We start from the raw sequence: 19454 nt of genomic DNA, 5'->3' as shown, positions 1-19454 counted from the left end.
TGGGTGAAAAATTCATGGGAAGCTGTGAAAGAAGAGACGATTATAAAGTCATTTAAGAAATGCAGGATAAGTAATGCGATGGATGGTACCAAAGATGATGCAGTTTTTGAAGGGAGTGACAACGACAGTTCAGACGAAAGTAATACAAACGGTGACGTTAACGAGACGAGTGATAGTACCGAGAGTGAAGATGAACTGAATATTGCTAATACAAATGATTGTAACAATAAATAAAAATTAAGAAAGAATTTGTAAATATCTTTATATAATAAAATATTTTTTTCTAAAAACGACTCATAAATTTGGGTTGCATCTTATCGTCCGAAAAATACGGTAGTCCAGATTGAGATGTTTCATATGATATATGCATTTCCCAGAAAATTCTTCCCATTTTTTATATATTTGTTAAAGTGATATTTTTCTCAATTTTATTGCATGGCAAAGAGCTCAATGCATGATCAGTAAGCTTGCTATTTCCATTATTTTATATATTACTTATATTCCTCTTTCTTGTGAATGTATGTATACCAGCTTTGATAAGAAAATGTGCAATAGAGGAATTCTATAAACAACTTAACAAGGAGCAGAGTTTCATTCTAAGGAAAACAGATAAGGGTATGTAAGCTAAATTACTACTTCTGTGTTTCAATAATCATTTATTAATCTGGCTTTAGGTATTTCTCCTCTTTTTTTTTGGGGGGGGGGGGGCTTAATGGTTTATCAGAAGCAAGCTGGCTTCTTAGAAACCCACTTACTGCTTATGATAGGGTGATTAACCCTAACTGCATTGTCTGCCATGCCTGTGAATTGAATGTGTTTTTTTTCTGGCCAGTTTGCCTGTTTTATGGGATGAAAAATCTGAGTTTCCAGGAAGGAAACCTGAAATCTTCATATGAGACACGAGCTGATCCATCTTCACTTGTAAAGCCCTGATAAAGGTTCATTTCCTAGATGGGATTCAACTCCAGGTGTTTCTAACCAAAGGGCATTGGTACCAACTGAGCTATGGATCAGTTCAGTTGGTATCAATGATGCCCTCTAGTTAGAAGGTGCATCTGTATTTAATATTCACTATGAAACAGTTAAATTTTATGATTTTAAATAAACTTATCAGTAAAATAAGCATATAAATATTTTTTACCTTGTTCATTTTTTGGCTGAAAATGGAGCATTAATTGTTGCTGCTGAACAACTTTCTGTTGTAAATGTTGTTGTAACCTCAGAAGTGCATTACTGTCAATGCCTGTAGACTTAGAACTTGCAGCATCTAATAAAAGTGGAATCTGAGAAGATGGTTCAGAGCTATGAGGTAGAATTTGAGATGATGCTGCTGAAGACACTGAATGAGCTGTAATTAATGCATGCTGCATATGTGCTTGCTGCTGATGCCACTGTTGCTCTTTAAGTTTTAACTTCGACCTAAATAACAATGTTCACAGAAAATACCTTTCATCAGCTTATAAGTTAGCGATATTGAAATAATTGTTAGCACTCAGCTGTAATATAATAAATACAAAGGATACAGAAAGTAAGACTATTACACTTTTTTATAAAATCTTTATCAAATAGCTTTATTTTTATCCTCCTACATGTTTCGCCAATCTGTTTCTATTGGCATCCTCAGGGAATACAAATCAGTAAGCACAAAATGAAGGTTACAGACTAGGTTATAACCGATGTTACAAAATCGATGATTTTGTATAACCGATCATACAAAAATTGGTATTGTGCGTGACAATGTGCGTGTCTCGTTAACGTGATTTATTCGTGATGACTCATGACATAATTGTTATGAAAGTTCATTTCTTTGATATTTAATGATCTGATAAAAGTTTTCCAAATTTCTGGTAAAATTAGACCTTGATTCTTGTTTAGGTTTTCAGTTTTACGGACGACTGTAGCTGCTTCTTTAAAGGTTCTTGAATGGTAGTTATCTTCTATGTATGGCATAAGGCTCTTATCCCACTCAGTGTGATGGTTAGTAGAGGCAAAGTGGCATGAAAGGCCTGAAATGTCTTGTCTGTTATTTCTGACATATCCTATGTGTTCTTTCTTTCTCGTTTCGAAGCTTCTAGATGTCTGACCTACGTAACTAATACCACATGAGCAAGGAATATTATATACTCCAGAGTATTTGTAGAATGGGTGAGGATCTTTCGGTGATCTTAAAAATTTCCGAATAGTATTGATTGGTTTAAATGCCACTCTGATCTTGTATGGTTTTAAAAGGTTAGCTAATTTTTTGGAAAGGTTGTTGACAAAAGGAATTGTAATTGTACTGATGTATTGGACGTCATCACGTTGTCGATGTGGTATATCAGTAAATAGAATCTTGTTATAGAGTCTTTTAGGGTAACCATTTAAAGAAAGTTCTCTGGATATTGTGGTTAATTCCGTTAGTAGGTCATCCTTGTCTTTGTGTTAGCAAAATAGACTCACAGTGCTATAATTTATTCACAGATATCTCTAATAATCTTGACACTGAGACATGGCAACTATTAGACAATATGATTAACCACAGTTTTACCAAAACATTTAATCACAGCAAAAAGACACAAATTGATAAATTCAATTTACTGTATGATAATCATAACAACTGCAAACCTTCTCTACCAGATAAGCAAGTGATAATTAACCTATCTAAACACGTTTTAAGTAAACCTGAGATCTCTATCCTCAAAAAAGGTTTCAACTTTGCTTTAAAACCCACTGTCTTTCCTAAAATAGAGTTCATCTGCAACTTAGAAAAAGCCTTCTCATTACTACCAGCTCCAACAGCTAATGACTTGCGATTAAAAAGCAGCATAATCCTTTCAGCTCAGTCAAGATCTCCTAACACCAACTCTAACCAAATGGAAAGAAGAACGCTTCTCAAATTAAGGAATAATAAAGATATCATCATACTCAAAGCCGACAAAGGTAATAATACAGTTATATTAAATACTTCAGATTATAAAGAAAAAATTAAAAATCTATTATCTGACAGGTCTGTATATGAAGTTCTCAGTAGAGATCCTACCACTAAAAATCATAATGACACCAATGAATTATTACGTGGAATGAATAATTGCCTATAGAAATTATAAAAAAATTAAAATCTATGCACCCACTTACTCCTAGATTGTATGGCCTTCCAAAAATTCACAAAGAAGGTATACCATTACGTCCAATAGTTGATGGAATCTATTCTCCCACTTACCAACTATCCAAGTATCTTGCGAAGATTTTACAACAACACATTCATGTCTCGGATACTTATATTAAAAACTCAAAACATTTTATAGATAAAATAAAAAACATCCCTATTTTTGAAGAGGATATACTAGCAAGCCTGGACATCACATCTCTGTTTACTAACATTCCAGTGGTTGAAGTCATCAACATCTTAGACAAATTGTTCCCAAGAAACATCACTACTTTGTTCAATCACTGTTTAACTTCTAACTATTTCATTTGGCAAGAAATGATCTACAAACAACTCACTGGATTAGCTATGGGTAGTCCCCTCTCACCTCCTTGTGCTGACTTATTCATGGAAGATCTAGAGAAAAAAATCTTAACCCAGATCTTTCCAAAACCGAAAATTTGGTACAGATATGTAGATGACATCTTTATCATTTGGGATCATACAAAAGAAGAACTAATGAATTACCTCAACCAAATCAATAGTTTCCACAATACCATCAAATTCACATTAGAAATGGAAAAAGATAAAAAACTGCCATGACATTTTAATAAAGAAACAATCCAATAATAGTATCAACCTATCTGTATACAGAAAACCTACAAATACTGGACGTTACCTCCATTTCAACTCAGCTCATCACATAGCTCAGAAACTTAGCATTATCCATAGTCTCAAGAAAAAAGCTATACAGTATACGACAGACAAGGATGACCTACTAACGGAATTAACCACAATATCCAGAGAACTTTCTTTAAATGGTTATCCTAAAAGACTCTATAACAAGATTCTATTTACTGATATACCACATCGACAACGTGATGACGTCCAATACATCAGTACAATTACAATTCCTTTTGTCAACAACCTTTCCAAAAAATTAGCTAACCTTTTAAAACCATACAAGATCAGAGTGGCATTCAAACCAATCAATACTATTCGGAAATTTTTAAGATCACCGAAAGATCCTCACCCATTCTACAAATACTCTGGAGTATATAATATTCCTTGCTCATGTGGTATTAGTTACGTAGGTCAGACATCTAGAAGCTTTGAAACGAGAAAGAAAGAACACATAGGATATGTCAGAAATAACAGACAAGACATTTCAGGCCTTTCATGCCACTTTGCCTCTACTAACCATCACATTGAGTGGGATAAGAGCCTTATGCCACACACATAGAAGATAACTACCATTCAAGAACCTTTAAAGAAGCAGCTACAGTCGTCCGTAAAACTGAAAACCTAAACAAGAATCAAGGTCTAATTTTACCAGAAATTTGGAAAACTTTTATCAGATCATTAAATATCAAAGAAATGAACTTTCATAACAATTATGTCATGAGTCATCACGAATAAATCACGTTAACGAGACACGCACATTGTCACGCACAATACCAATTTTTGTATGATTTAGAACCATCGGTTATAACCTAGTCTGTAACCTTCATTTTGTGCTTACTGATTTGCATTCCCTGAGGATGCCAATAGAAACAGATTGGCGAAACATGTAGGAGGATAAAAATAAAGCTACTTGATAAAGATTTTATAAAAAAGTGTAATAGTCTTATGAATAATTGTCAAGAAAAAATTCAACATAATGATACAGAAAGTAATTTTTGTGAAGTTTACAAAATCGAAACTCTTAATTATTAATATATTTATAGGGATGAATCATCCCATCCTATCAGATAAGAGCATACTCCAATCTCTTGCTAGGCCAATGAGTTGAACTATTAATGATTTAATTTAAAATGTTTTCTACAGGCTACTTCTGTAGGTGAAAAAAAACTTCCCAGGCCAATACATTCTATAACTCACTTTTAAATGATATATCAAATAGGAAAATGAATAAAAATCCTTTTTATGCTTATGCGATAAACAAACAAAAGAGAATTTTATTCTGATAAATGCAGCTTCAGTTGTTGCCACCCAGTATTTTTAAGAAACAGCATGGGATATTCACAATAAATATTTATTTAAATCATAGTTTTTTCCCTACTATGACTTCTTTAGAAGTTTGTTTAATATGCAAAACTTAAACTTCTAAAGAAGTCAGAGATTTGTGCACTGAACACAGTCCATGAACATAGATTTCTAATCAGAGATTTTCGTAATAAAATAAGGTAATAAAATAAGGTAATAATAAAATAAGGTAACATTCCAATTCTTTGTATTTCTGCACAAAGAAAATTAAGAAATATATTATAGCACTTCAAAGGATTTATTAAGAGAACAGGTAGCTGCAAGTCTAGCTGACTGAGCCACAAGCTATTTTCCAACCAACAAGCAGTGATTTCTAATGCCATCATGAACATTGACACCTTGTGAATATCTATAGGTGATTAATTTCATCATATGGTCTGATACCACCATTCTACTAATGTTCGTCTTGCACATTGTCTAACCCTCATACCGACTACAGTAGTAATAGTAATGTAGTAAAAGTTTACCACCTTTCATGGGTGGGATATTCACATTAAAAAAATAATAATAAATAAACAATAATAACTAAAATGAAATAAATGAGTTTTCAATGTGAGAATAGATACATCAAGGCGTTCATTGTCTGATATACTGCTGGTTTAGCATCTTAAAAACACTAACCAAAACACATCATAGTGTTTTGGTTAATTTCACTCTTATTTCAAATAAATTTATTCAACCGGCTCCAACTATACCAGGATTACTTATGCTATTTCCATATTTAGGCATTAAACATTGTGCTTAAATACTGAAATTCCATGTTCTAAATTAAATTCGTTATAGTAGTTATTCAATTTAATGACAGTGGTAATGCTTGTAGTGGATTTATTTAGGAATGAATGATATAATCACGTAATCACAAGAAAGATATTTATTTAACCAAATATTTCGGTCTGGAAATAGCAGACCATCGTCGGTGGTATTACAAGAACAGTTTAAAAAATATACAAGCTAGAATACTAACAATAGATCGTTGAAATTAGAACATGCCGCGTGATGTTATATCACTAAGTATGAAACGAAATATTTTGAAGTAGAAACATGATTGAATTTGCTATTAAAAAAAAAAAAAAAAAAAAAAAAAAAAAAAAAAAAAATTAATGAGTAATCTTGATTAGGCTTTCCCAGATTTTTGATATAGATATGCAGTCATTACGATTCAGGTTGGGATGATGGAGCAAGGCCTCCACGCTTTCCTTGAACAAACGTTCGAACCTATAACGGGATCTATGTAAGAGGCGCGTTTTGGACCAAAGGATGCTGTGGTCAGTTTCAATCCCGTGTTGAGCCAAACCAGACTTTTCAGGTTTATTGTGAAGAATGGATGATTGATGTTCTTGGATTCTTTTTTCAAGAGAACGTCCAGTCTGTCCAAAGTAAGAGAGATCACAGTTGCAAGGAATTTGATAAACTCCAGGAAGAGATAAAGTTGAGCGTTTGTCTTTAGGAGAAGGAAATTGAGAAGACAATTTGTTAATAGGAGAATACGTAGCTGTTAAATCATATTTCTTTAAAATTCTTGCGATAGGTTCTGAAATACCGGAGATATAAGGAATAGGTACTCGACGTATTGAATCTTTGTTGTTTTGTGGAGGATTATAAGATGTAAGAAGACGTTGAATACTTTTTTCAGAAAAGCCATTGAGTTTCATGTGTTGCTGGATAGTAGAAAGTTCTTTCTGTAGATAATCAAAAGTAGAACAATTAGTTTTGGCTCTTTTGATGAGACATTTTATAATTCCTGTTTTATGACATGGATGATGGGCTGATTCTTTCAGAATATAACGACCTGTGAATGTTGGTTTCCTGTATACTGTAGTTGTAAGAATATTTGAAGATGATCGGATGAGGAGAACGTCTAAAAAAGATAACTGGTTGTTTTCTTCTAATTCCATAGTAAACTTTATGCGATGATGTAAGGAATTAATACTGTTTAAAAAGGAAGATAAAGTGTTTTTACTGTGAGGCCAAATAGCAAATATGTCATCTATATATCTTACCCAAAAAGATGGTAGAGGGAAACTAGATGTGAAGAGGACTTTTTCTAAATGTTCCAAATAAAAGTTGGCTAAAGCTGGAGAAAGAGGACTTCCCATGGCTGTTCCTTCTACTTGGCTATAAAATTTGTTTTGACATATGAAATAACCAGAATGTATAACGAAATCGAATAGTTTTATAATATCTTGAGGAAAGATGTCAGCAAGTAGTTTTAAAGTTTCCTTAAGAGGTACATTGGTGTATAAAGATTCTATATCAAAACTAACCATAAGATCTGTAGGTTGTAATGAGACATCTTTTAATTTTTCTAAGAAATCTGAGGAGTTTTTTAAAAAAGAACTCGAGTTGCCAATGTAAGATTTCAGTAATTTAGCTAGATATTTGGCTATACGGTAAGTAGGAGAATCAATGCAATCTACTATTGGACGAAGAGGATAGTCAATCTTATGGATTTTTGGAAGGCCATAAAATCTAGGAGGTCTTGCAAAATGAGTTTTAAGTCTTTCAATTGTGTCTTTATCCAAACTGATGACTTCATCAAGGAGAGAATTTAATTTCTTTAGTTGTCTGTTGGTTGGATTATAATCAATTTCTTGATATGTGGAGCGATCTCGAAGCAAAAGAGAAAGTTTTCTTCTGTAATTTACTGAGTCCATAACTACTGTTGCTTTTCCCTTGTCAGCTTTAGTGATAATGAGGTGATTATTTTTTCTCAAGGACTGTAAAGATTTCATTTCAGAAGGAGATATGTTAGAAGGAGGAAGTTTAGCCTTAAGTAGAGAAGAAGCGACTTCTAGGCGAAGAGCATTAGCTTTATCGCTGGTTAGATGATTAAGATTCCTTTCAATGTTAACTAGGAAATCTAGATATGGTATTTTTTGGATAAAGACACAATTGAAAGACTTAAAACTCATTTTGCAAGACCTCCTAGATTTTATGGCCTTCCAAAAATCCATAAGATTGACTATCCTCTTCGTCCAATAGTAGATTGCATTGATTCTCCTACTTACCGTATAGCCAAATATCTAGCTAAATTACTGAAATCTTACATTGGCAACTCGAGTTCTTTTTTAAAAAACTCCTCAGATTTCTTAGAAAAATTAAAAGATGTCTCATTACAACCTACAGATCTTATGGTTAGTTTTGATATAGAATCTTTATACACCAATGTACCTCTTAAGGAAACTTTAAAACTACTTGCTGACATCTTTCCTCAAGATATTATAAAACTATTCGATTTCGTTATACATTCTGGTTATTTCATATGTCAAAACAAATTTTATAGCCAAGTAGAAGGAACAGCCATGGGAAGTCCTCTTTCTCCAGCTTTAGCCAACTTTTATTTGGAACATTTAGAAAAAGTCCTCTTCACATCTAGTTTCCCTCTACCATCTTTTTGGGTAAGATATATAGATGACATATTTGCTATTTGGCCTCACAGTAAAAACACTTTATCTTCCTTTTTAAACAGTATTAATTCCTTACATCATCGCATAAAGTTTACTATGGAATTAGAAGAAAACAACCAGTTATCTTTTTTAGACGTTCTCCTCATCCGATCATCTTCAAATATTCTTACAACTACAGTATACAGGAAACCAACATTCACAGGTCGTTATATTCTGAAAGAATCAGCCCATCATCCATGTCATAAAACAGGAATTATAAAATGTCTCATCAAAAGAGCCAAAACTAATTGTTCTACTTTTGATTATCTACAGAAAGAACTTTCTACTATCCAGCAACACATGAAACTCAATGGCTTTTCTGAAAAAAGTATTCAACGTCTTCTTACATCTTATAATCCTCCACAAAACAACAAAGATTCAATACGTCGAGTACCTATTCCTTATATCTCCGGTATTTCAGAACCTATCGCAAGAATTTTAAAGAAATATGATTTAACAGCTACGTATTCTCCTATTAACAAATTGTCTTCTCAATTTCCTTCTCCTAAAGACAAACGCTCAACTTTATCTCTTCCTGGAGTTTATCAAATTCCTTGCAACTGTGATCTCTCTTACTTTGGACAGACTGGACGTTCTCTTGAAAAAAGAATCCAAGAACATCAATCATCCATTCTTCACAATAAACCTGAAAAGTCTGGTTTGGCTCAACACGGGATTGAAACTGACCACAGCATCCTTTGGTCCAAAACGCGCCTCTTACATAGATCCCGTTATAGGTTCGAACGTTTGTTCAAGGAAAGCGTGGAGGCCTTGCTCCATCATCCCAACCTGAATCGTAATGACTGCATATCTATATCAAAAATCTGGGAAAGCCTAATCAAGATTACTCATTAATTTTTTTTTTTTTTTTTTTTTTTTTTTTTTTTTTTTTTTTTAATAGCAAATTCAATCATGTTTCTACTTCAAAATATTTCGTTTCATACTTAGTGATATAACATCACGCGGCATGTTCTAATTTCAACGATCTATTGTTAGTATTCTAGCTTGTATATTTTTTAAACTGTTCTTGTAATACCACCGACGATGGTCTGCTATTTCCAGACCGAAATATTTGGTTAAATAAATATCTTTCTTGTGATTACGTGATTATATCATTCAGTCTTATGTCGCAAGTATCCTTAAAACAACAAATTATTTAGGAATATCACACCATCTGCATTAAAAAAAAAAAAGGTCATTTTTAAATGCACTTTGTCTCATAATATGACCGATATGAATGATGAAAAATGAGGGAGATTACATGCACCCCTGTCTCACGCCTAATTTTACATCAAACCATCTTCCTACATACGGTCTTTCTACACGTACAAGAAAATTAGCCAGAATTCAACAGTAATTTACAAATGAAAAAATACAATGAGTGGTAGATGGTATTATGCACAGATAACATTGGATATTGGCACAGTATGTATACACTGGCATTGTCTGTAGATGGAGGATTAAGTAGTAGACAGTGGGTTGTGTGGAATGGAGTGGTATACTGGGATGAGTCAGTGGAGGCTTCGCACAATAATGATTCAATTCAAAGTGATATATAACAGCTAAATTATAGACTATATAGTGTCCTGTATAATGATTCATTTACATCATCTAATTGTAATGTGTTGAAGAGATTTTCTCTTGGACACCATATAATATGCATTTTTCAGACCTATATATACTTGTACCTTCAGATTTATTGTTGCATTCTCATGATTTCTCAACTATGTCTTTAAACATCAAAAGAGGAACAATAAAAATGTATTTCTTTCAAACCCTATTTGACCTGAATCCAGTTTATTCTTTGCATCTCTCTCTTCCACCAAGTTTTTTAGTCTTTTCAAAAACCATGCTTACCTAAGTCTTAAGTGGAAATCCTGGTAAGATTAAAGATTTTCCTTTGTATTTTTTCAAGGTAATGGCATGAGCTATCAAGAATATTCTTATTTTCAGTTTCTACACCACATTTTTCATTTGATTCCTTTCATAGTACTCTTTCCTCCGTTTCTTTGGTTGATGAAGTTTCCTCCAGAATATTTTATTATTAACATCTGACCTCCATGGAGTCAGAGACTCATTGGGAGGCACACACTATTGTACACAATGCTCATCCAACTGAGCCTTAAACTGATTCAATGTGTCTTCATTCATAACATACTCAGGCAAAGCATTCCACTCACCTGACACCCACCTTATACAATTTTCCACAATGGCCTCTTGTTCTAACCGCCCCTCTCCCATTCTATAAAAAATCTCTTCCATGTTAACCTGATAACAACCCGACTACCTTATATGCCACAGTCATATTCCCCCCCCACACACACCTCTTCTTTCTATTCACAAGGCTTTGCAACTTACATTCTCTCAATCTATCGTCGTATGCCACATTCTAAAGACCACTAACCATGTTTGTGAATCTTCTCCGGACCATTTCCAACATATCATCACAATGAAAACATGATGACCAAATCTGTGCACAATAATCCATGAGGCCTGAACAAGGCCTTATACAATGGCATCATAACATCTTTATTTCTACGTGTCAGAGCTCTCCATATCATTGCTATTATCTAATGTGGATAATAGTTGAATTTCAGGTCCTTGTCCACCACTATTTTCAGATCTCTCATCTCCTCTACTTCCTTTAAAGCTTCCCCTTCAAATATTAAAAATATTACTTTGCTGACATTTGTCAGCAAAGTAATTTGTCAGTAAGTGGAACTGACAGTTCCACTTACCTGCCCATTCATGCAATCTTTTCAAGTCCTCCTGTAAAGCCATAACATCTGCTTGACTCTGCATCTCTCCCCACTTTTGCATTATCTGCAAACTGCATATCACTAGTTAAACCCATCCTACTATCATTAACATAAAAATTGACCAAAACTGACCCCTGCAGTACGCCACTAATGACCCTCCTCTTTCAGAATACTGCATCCCCCATATACAACTTTATGATGCCTATCTGACAGCCAGTCATTGATCCAGCTCAGAACTCCCATCTGTTTCAATTTATTTACCAGCTTGTCATGTGGCAGTGTATCAAAAGCTTTTCCATAATCCAAGTACACCGCTGTATTCATATTCATGCTGGAGGTTTAATGGAATATTTTAATCCTTTCTCAGAGCATTGAGAAAGGATTAAAACTAATTTTAATACTTCCAATATTTTGTCTCCATCACAGAGACATCTTCAGGGATTACAAAAAAAAATTTTGTAACAACACATACACAAATACAATACAATAGTGAGTGAAACTAAAGTCCTATCTAGGTAGAGCGCCCTCTATGGGCATTTGCAGGTGGCCTAGGATGTAAAGAGGGATCTCTGATAATTAATGTTTCCAAAATTTTGGGAAGTTTAATGCAACCGTATTTGTTTAAATTAGGTTGATACCTGAGTGCAGATTCAGATTCAAATAACAGTCTTTCTTTTTTGAATTTACTATGGTGGAGCATGGTGGTTTTTTTCCAGGAGATCCTGTGGGTTGTATCCAAAACATGGTCTGCAAGGCCAGATTGACAATAATCGTGATTGCAGATGTATGACTTGTGTTCTTCTAACCGGATGGTTGCTGATCTGACTGTCTGTCTCAAGTAAGCCAGTTTACAGGCACAAGGTACTCTACTCCAGGCACTGAGAGAGGAGGGAGCTGATAAGGGTAGAGAAGTTTACGATGGGGCTTAAAAGTTGTATGGAGGTCGTACTTTTTTAATGATCTGGTAGTATTAATGATAGAAGGTTTTAGAGGGGGAAGAGTCTATGTCTCGCTTTTCAAAATTTTCCATGTAAAAATTGGTGAGAGGGGAGAACCCATGGCAGTTCCCTCTATCTGTTTGTAGATTTTGTTCTTCCAAGAAAAATAACCATAGTTGATGGCAAAGCAAAAGAGCTCTAAGATATCAGAAGGAAAAACATTTTTTAAGAGTATTAAGGTGTCAATTAGGCGAATATTGGTAAACAATGAGATGATGTCAAAGCTAACCAATATGTCTGTATTAAAAATTTGGGAAACATTAATTATCAGAGATCCCTCTTTACATCCTAGGCCACCTGCAAATGCCCATAGAGGGTGCACCACCTAGGACTTTAGTTTCACTCACTATTGTATTGTATTTGTGTGTGTTGTTACAAAAAGTTTTTGTAGTCCCTGAAGACATCTCTGTGACGGAGATGAAATATTGGAAGTATCAAAATTAGTTTTAATTCTTTCTCAGTGCTGATAATATTCCATTAAACCTCCAACATGAATTCTTCACAGCACTTAAGTCTCAACACACGTACACCACTGTATATGCATCTCCCTCCAAGGTATCTGTCATTATAGTATATAAATTAGTGAAACATGATCACCCTTTAGCAAACCCATACTGATAACCCCAGAGAATACTGCTGTTATCAACCCATTTCTGTATCCTGCTTCTCACCAATCTCTCCAGTACCTTCACCACATCTCCAGATATACAGATTGGCCCATAATTTGAAGCTACAGCCTTATTGCCATCTTTAAGCAGCGGAATTTTAAACAGTTTTTGCAGGCACTTCATGATATTTATCTTCTGTATTTCTACCAATATTCTTCTTATAACTATTGTCTGGCTAATTTTTATACATAACATATAGCATGCATACATTTTTTTTTTCTTGGTATTCCCAAAATGCACTCCTTGGGTATCTGCTAGGATTTCCATATGATTTCTTCCTTTGCTGCAACTTGTCTGTTTAACTTCTTAAGTCCATTATATGCGATTTTTTTCTCCTTGTAAACAACTTTATTGCATGCTTCCCTGGCTAAATTAACAATCCACATTTCAAATTTCAAACCCCCCATATATATTTTTGTACACTGAACATTCTAAAGATATCACTTTTATTTCTTGTGGGTCTCACCAGGTGAATGCCTGGTTAAAAGAGGAAACTGAGCGATGGGCTAATCACCCATCCTCGTAAAAAAAAACAAAAAAAAAACATGATTACAGAAACCATGAGTGTCAAACTCATGGTCTCATGCACCTTATAGGTGTAAAGAGCAATAAGTCAAGTAAGTCATAATAGTGGGCATGTGACATGAAATATATGATGGAATTGCAGGCTTGAACTGGGTATAAAGAATTCACATCTATTGTAATTCAAACAGAATATTAATATTAACTAAAGAAGATAGTTTTTTAACAGAATCTTTCCCAAAATTGGGAAAGTCTGAGATTGTAGTTCCTACTCAAATTTAGTAACTTCCAGCTGTCCAATACATCCTTAAATAATAAAAAAAAAGCCTTTTCTAAATCTAAATTAATATCTCTCAAGTGCCTCCGTAGTACAACTGAAAGAATGATAAGACATGAGCATTGTGATGAAAAAGGCCTGCATTTAATACTTGTTTCGCTACAAGTAGTGAGACAAGAACAAAATTACTATTACTGGATGCAGATCGCATAGTGTGGGATGGTGGATTATGTAGCACATGGATGGTGGATTAGGTAATACTAAGTGGTATTATGGAATGTAGATTATGAGGATAGATTGAGAGTATATAGACTGCAGACAGTGGTAAACATAAGAAAGAGGGAGGAATGATAAGATCCTTCATTCCTTCCTGATTTATGCTGACACATGGACCCACACTTCAATGTGTAGATATTCAAAATCAAATTTGATGGAATAAGTTGGTTAACTTCCCAAAGTATTCTACTGTATGTCTGTATATTGCATGTGTTCCTCTCACCAGTTTGAGGGACATAAAACCCTCCATCTTTGTATGAGACTGGCTAACTCACCATTTCACTAAAAACATTTGACAAAGTTCATGTCACAAATGGGATTTGAACTTAGGTCTTTAAAACCAAAGCGCTCATCTAAACCAACTGAGCTATGGAGGCTGTGATATGACAGAGGCCTATAAATTTTTGAGACTGCATTATAGAATATCAGTTGATAAAATTTTTCATATAGCAAAGTTAAGGAGAAGACAAGGGATCATCTATGTAAGTTAGGTTTTTGTGCAGTTAAAAAAGGGCTAAAGAGCTGGATTTCTCTCTGAGAACCTTGAGTGAGTGAGTGGAACAGTTTGCCTGCTGAAGTAGTAAGTGAATCTAGTGTGAAAGAGTTTGACAGAAGGTGAGGCACGGCCTCCCTCAAGAAGTCCCTGATTCCCTGGAGGTCCACTTGGCTAGCCTGGATTAGCCAGTTGGTTAACATATGCAGTCTCCAACAAACAGGTTGTGGATTTGAATCCAACCATGGGTATGAATGTTTGTGATTGATTTTGGGTGGGAGATGAATTTCACTATCCAGAGTAAGAGCAAGGCTCTGCTTACTGAAGGCCTGAAATGGACACTGAAAGAGTTCCATGTTTGATTGATTTCTGGGAAGGGGAAAAGAGAAAGGTATTCAACAGGACAGCATTCTCTTTTCTTACTTTATTGAATACATTGTGGCCTAAGGGTGTTGACATTAGTGAAATGGGACAAGATTACCATTACCAATTTTATGCTTTTCTGATATCATTAGTATTACCCCCTCCTCTCCTGTCATTCCTAAAAATACTACATCCTTTAGAATCAAATCCTAGTTACAACATATGGTATTTTTAGAAATGAGAAAGATAGGAGAGGAAAGGAGGGGGGGGGATACATTAGTAATGATATCAGATGATTTGAGTCCAGTTAGGGTAGAAAAGCATGGCAGCATGAAAAAACGGTAATCATATCCCATGTAACAGAACATATGAGACTATCTGGTGTGGAGTAAAGGCAAACAGGATGAAATATATAATGGGTGTTGGTACAGATCTGGCAGTTCGGTGTCTCAGACCAATGGAAATGTATAGATAAATTATCTCGATAGGTACTAAATGAGTAATTATTATGGGTTACTTAAATTATTCAAACATCGATTGGGTAGAAAAGATATCTCGTGATAAGAATGAAGGAAAATTTACTGACTTCTTGCAAGACCACTTTCTGAAGCAACATGATAAAGGAATTCAAGGTAAAAGATAGTTAGATTTGATCATAGAATCTGCAGAGGGTCTCAGTTAAAAACAGGACTATTTTACCACTAGTTGGTGACAATGATCACGCTGTACTTTCCTGGAAAGTAGCTAATTATATAAGATGTTCCAATTAGGAAAAGTTAAATACTAAACTAGAAAGCTGGAAATTATGACCAACTCAGTAGAATACCATCTTTGTTCACATATCAGTTACTGAATGGGAAAGATATTAGAATTCATAGGAATCTCTGAAAAAGGGTAAATGAGGCAGCACTTGAATATATCCCTACAGCTCAAAGAACAAATACTGTGCAAGTGAAATGGATGTGCAACCTTATTAAGAAAGAGATAAATAAGATGATATAGAAGAAATATCATAAGAATAAGACTGAGATGAGTTATGAAATATATAACACAGGGCAGGAAAATTACTAGTAATGTGTGGAAAGCAAATTCGGAGCATGGAAAGAAATTGGTTTTCCAGGCTAAAAGCAACCCAAAAGAATTTTATCAGAATTTTCTGAAGCAACATGTTAAAGGAATTCAAGGTAAAAGATAGTTAGATTTGATCATAGAATCTGCAAGGGTCTCGGTTAAAAATAGGACTATTTTACCACTAGTTGGTAACAATAATCATGCTGTACTTTCCTGGGAAGTAGCTAATTATATAAGATGTTCCGATTAGGACAGATTAAATACTGAACTAGAAAGCTGGAAATTATGACCAACTCAGGAGAATACCATCTTTGCTCACATATCAGTTATTGAATGAGAAGGATATTAGAATTCATAGAAATCTCTGAAAAAGTGCAATGCGACAGCACCTGAATATATCCCTAGAGCTCAAAGACAAATACAGTGCAAGTGAAATGGATGTGCAACCTTATTAAGAAAGTGATAAATAAGATGTTGTGGAAGAAATTTAATAAGAATAAGACTGAGATCAGTTATGAAATATATAAAGCACAGGACAGGCAAGTTATGAGTAATGTATGGAAAGTTAATTCGGAGCATGAAAAGAAATTGGTTTTGCAGGCTAAAAGCAATCCAAAAGAATTTTATCCGAATTTCCCAAATAAAAGAAAGAATGAACAAGGAAGAATAACTCTACTGAATCCAGATAGTACTCTTGTGTCAGAAGACACAAGCTGATGAGGCTGATCAATTAAATAGTACTCAATTTCCTAAGATGTATATCAACCAGGTGTACATAATGTGGTGCAGAGAGCTACTTCTACATTGGATGAACAGACAGAAGTGCATGAGAATGAGATTGAAGAGTTCTGCAAAACCTGTAAAAAAATTCAGAAATAGTGATGGATGGAATATCTGTGTATGCTAAAGGAATGTTCAGCTGAATGTGCTAGGCCTTTGACATGTTTGTATAACAAACATTTCATTTCAGTTATGGATATTATTTCTGGGAAAACTCCCATGTTACTCCTCTTAACAAACTATTATATTTACGGCTATTTTGCCTGCTTCTGTTCAGGAGTGCCCCTGTTTAAATGTTATTGACTTTTTTACTCTCGGATTCTTAGGGCATTGTAGATGTATATTTATCAAATATATGTAGCATAAAGGAAGAGAAATTTACACATACCTTTTTCTGGGTGTTGTGGCTTCTCTTCTTTCTGCTATGTCCAAACTACTGTGTGTGTGTGTGTGGGGGGGGGGGGGGGGGGTAGGCAATGTGGGAGAATTAAATAGAAATGGAAAAACCCGGGTATTTGTATAAAACCCCCGGTTTTTATACAAATATAATATATATGTATAAAAACAGACTTTGTCTTCTTTGGCGCTGAACAACTGGCTTCTGTCCAATGTTTTGACTGCTGTTTGGATTCTGGTGTGTAATGGTGAATTCAAGTCTCATCCATAGTAATAAATCAACACAAAAATCAGTTTTATTCTTGTTAAAACACTCCAAGCACTGTTCAGAGATTTTCATGCGAGCGCGTTTTTGATCTGCTGTGAGCAAGCATGGCACCCATCTTGTGCAAAGCTTTTTCATTTGCAATTCTTCATGCAAAATATATCCTACATGTTCTTTTGAAATGCCTATAGTCTCAGCAATTTCACGCATTTTTACTCGCCAGTCATCCCATACCATATCATGCATTTGATCAATGATTTTTGGTTTTGTTACACTTTTTGGACGTTCTTCATGTGGATCATCGTCAAGGCTGGTATGGCTAAGTTTAAACTCGGCAGCCCATTTTTTAATTGTCGAAAATGAAGGAGAAGAGTACCCAAAAACTTTTATGAACTTAGAATTAATTTCTTTTGGTGTTAAAGCTTCTTTTACAAAGAATTTTATAACTGCACGATACTCAATTTTATCCATTTCAAGGGATACAAACAACACTTTTGCTTCAGACAGCTGTATAAAACAAACTACTTGATAGAATGACTTGCAATTTCACAGAGATGCTTATGACAGATGTACCAACTTAGAACAAAAAAATTTTGCCAATAGTGTTGCCATCTATGGTCGAGGTCAACAACGTTTCAGACCACCTTAGTAGGACATTCGTTCCATCTCTCTGTTATTGTTTTGTTATCAGTAAGTAATTTTCCTTTTTTGTCTCATGCTACTTTATACTTTTGTTTAGAGATTTCAGGTGTGCACAGCAATTAATTGATATGCCTTATTCAACTTCTTTACATATTTCTTCTATTCAGTTCTCATTTGATCTTTTGCAATTTTCCTTAATCTTATTGTGTAGTCTTAGATACTGTTCCTTGCCTTCTACAGTCTACTTTTCCTTGCTTTATTTTGTTCTTCTATTAATTTAACTATCTCATTTGTAATTCAAGGCTTTCACAGTTGTAAATTTCGAAATCCTAGCACTTATTTCTGTCATGACTGTACAGTCTTTCTCACTGTTCATCTCAAGCATGAAATCTGCTTCTTTTTTAAATTCATTTTTTGTATCTGAGGAATATCAAGCCACTGAGGTTTTCAGTGACCTGATATTCCATTTTCTCCTCTTTTTTTTTCTATGCATTTTTTAACCTATAACAAGTGAGAGGTCACTCTGTTTCAGCTCCTGTATAGCTGTAGCATGACTTCAGTTGGTTTCCATATATCTCTTATTGACTAGTACATAATCAATCTGCTATAGTGCAACATCGTCTGGTGATTTCCATGTATTGTGTCATTGTGTTGCTACCTCAAAAAGGGGGATTATCAACTATACGACAATGCTGTTTACAGAAATCTAACAAATTTTCTCCTCTTGTATTCTTCCTGCCTAGTCACTTTCTTTACAATCACCCTCCTCTACAACAACTTAAAGTCTATTATAATTAATGCATGATAAATTATCTTTATCTTTAACTGATGTTAGTTCCTCTAGTTAAGGGTCAATCATCTTGATTGTAAGAGAAGTGGCACTCTCATGGTCCCCTAGCTGGATCTAAACTATCTGAACCATCCATCGTCAGACTAGCCACCTGACATAGAGAACATAATTCTACTTTTAAGCCGACAGAAAAAGGTAATTGGAATGAATCTATGGAAAACGGCCCTGGAATGGAAAAGGTAAAACGAAAATGGAAACGACAAAATATAATACATATAGCAAACTGGAATGTTAAAGGAATAGCATATAAAGAAATAGAATTAGACTAAATATTAAATGAAAGAAATTTTTAAATTGCACTAATCACTGAAACAAAAAAGAAATTAAAAGGGACCATGAGAACCAAAAATTTTAATGTGATATACAGTGGAGTTGAGAGAGACCAAAGAGCACAAGCAGGAGTCATGATTTGGATTCATAACTCCCTTTCAAAACAGTTAAAGCATTATAAATTATGGAATGAGAGAATAATAGCAGC

The 19454-nt window shown here is 34.4% G+C and overlaps 1 protein-coding gene across 4 annotated transcripts in view; it reads right to left on the bottom strand.

Moving 5' to 3' along the window:
- LOC150102880 (uncharacterized) overlaps positions 1-19454 on the bottom strand; it is a 539029-nt gene that overhangs the window by 193596 nt on the left and 325979 nt on the right. For all 4 annotated transcript variants that reach the window (XM_090397682.1, XM_090397680.1, XM_090397684.1 and 1 more), the window contains exon 12: positions 1142-1419. In XM_090397682.1, the coding sequence (XP_090253808.1) occupies positions 1142-1419 (278 nt within the window). The remainder of the gene's footprint in view (positions 1-1141; positions 1420-19454) is intronic.

Source organism: Typopeltis vanoorti, chromosome 9 (assembly GCF_054136105.1).
Source record: "Typopeltis vanoorti isolate ZY-2024b chromosome 9, IOZ_Tvanoo_1.0, whole genome shotgun sequence".
NCBI lineage: Eukaryota > Metazoa > Arthropoda > Arachnida > Uropygi > Thelyphonidae > Typopeltis > Typopeltis vanoorti.
This window is presented reverse-complemented; position numbering and strand designations above follow the sequence as displayed.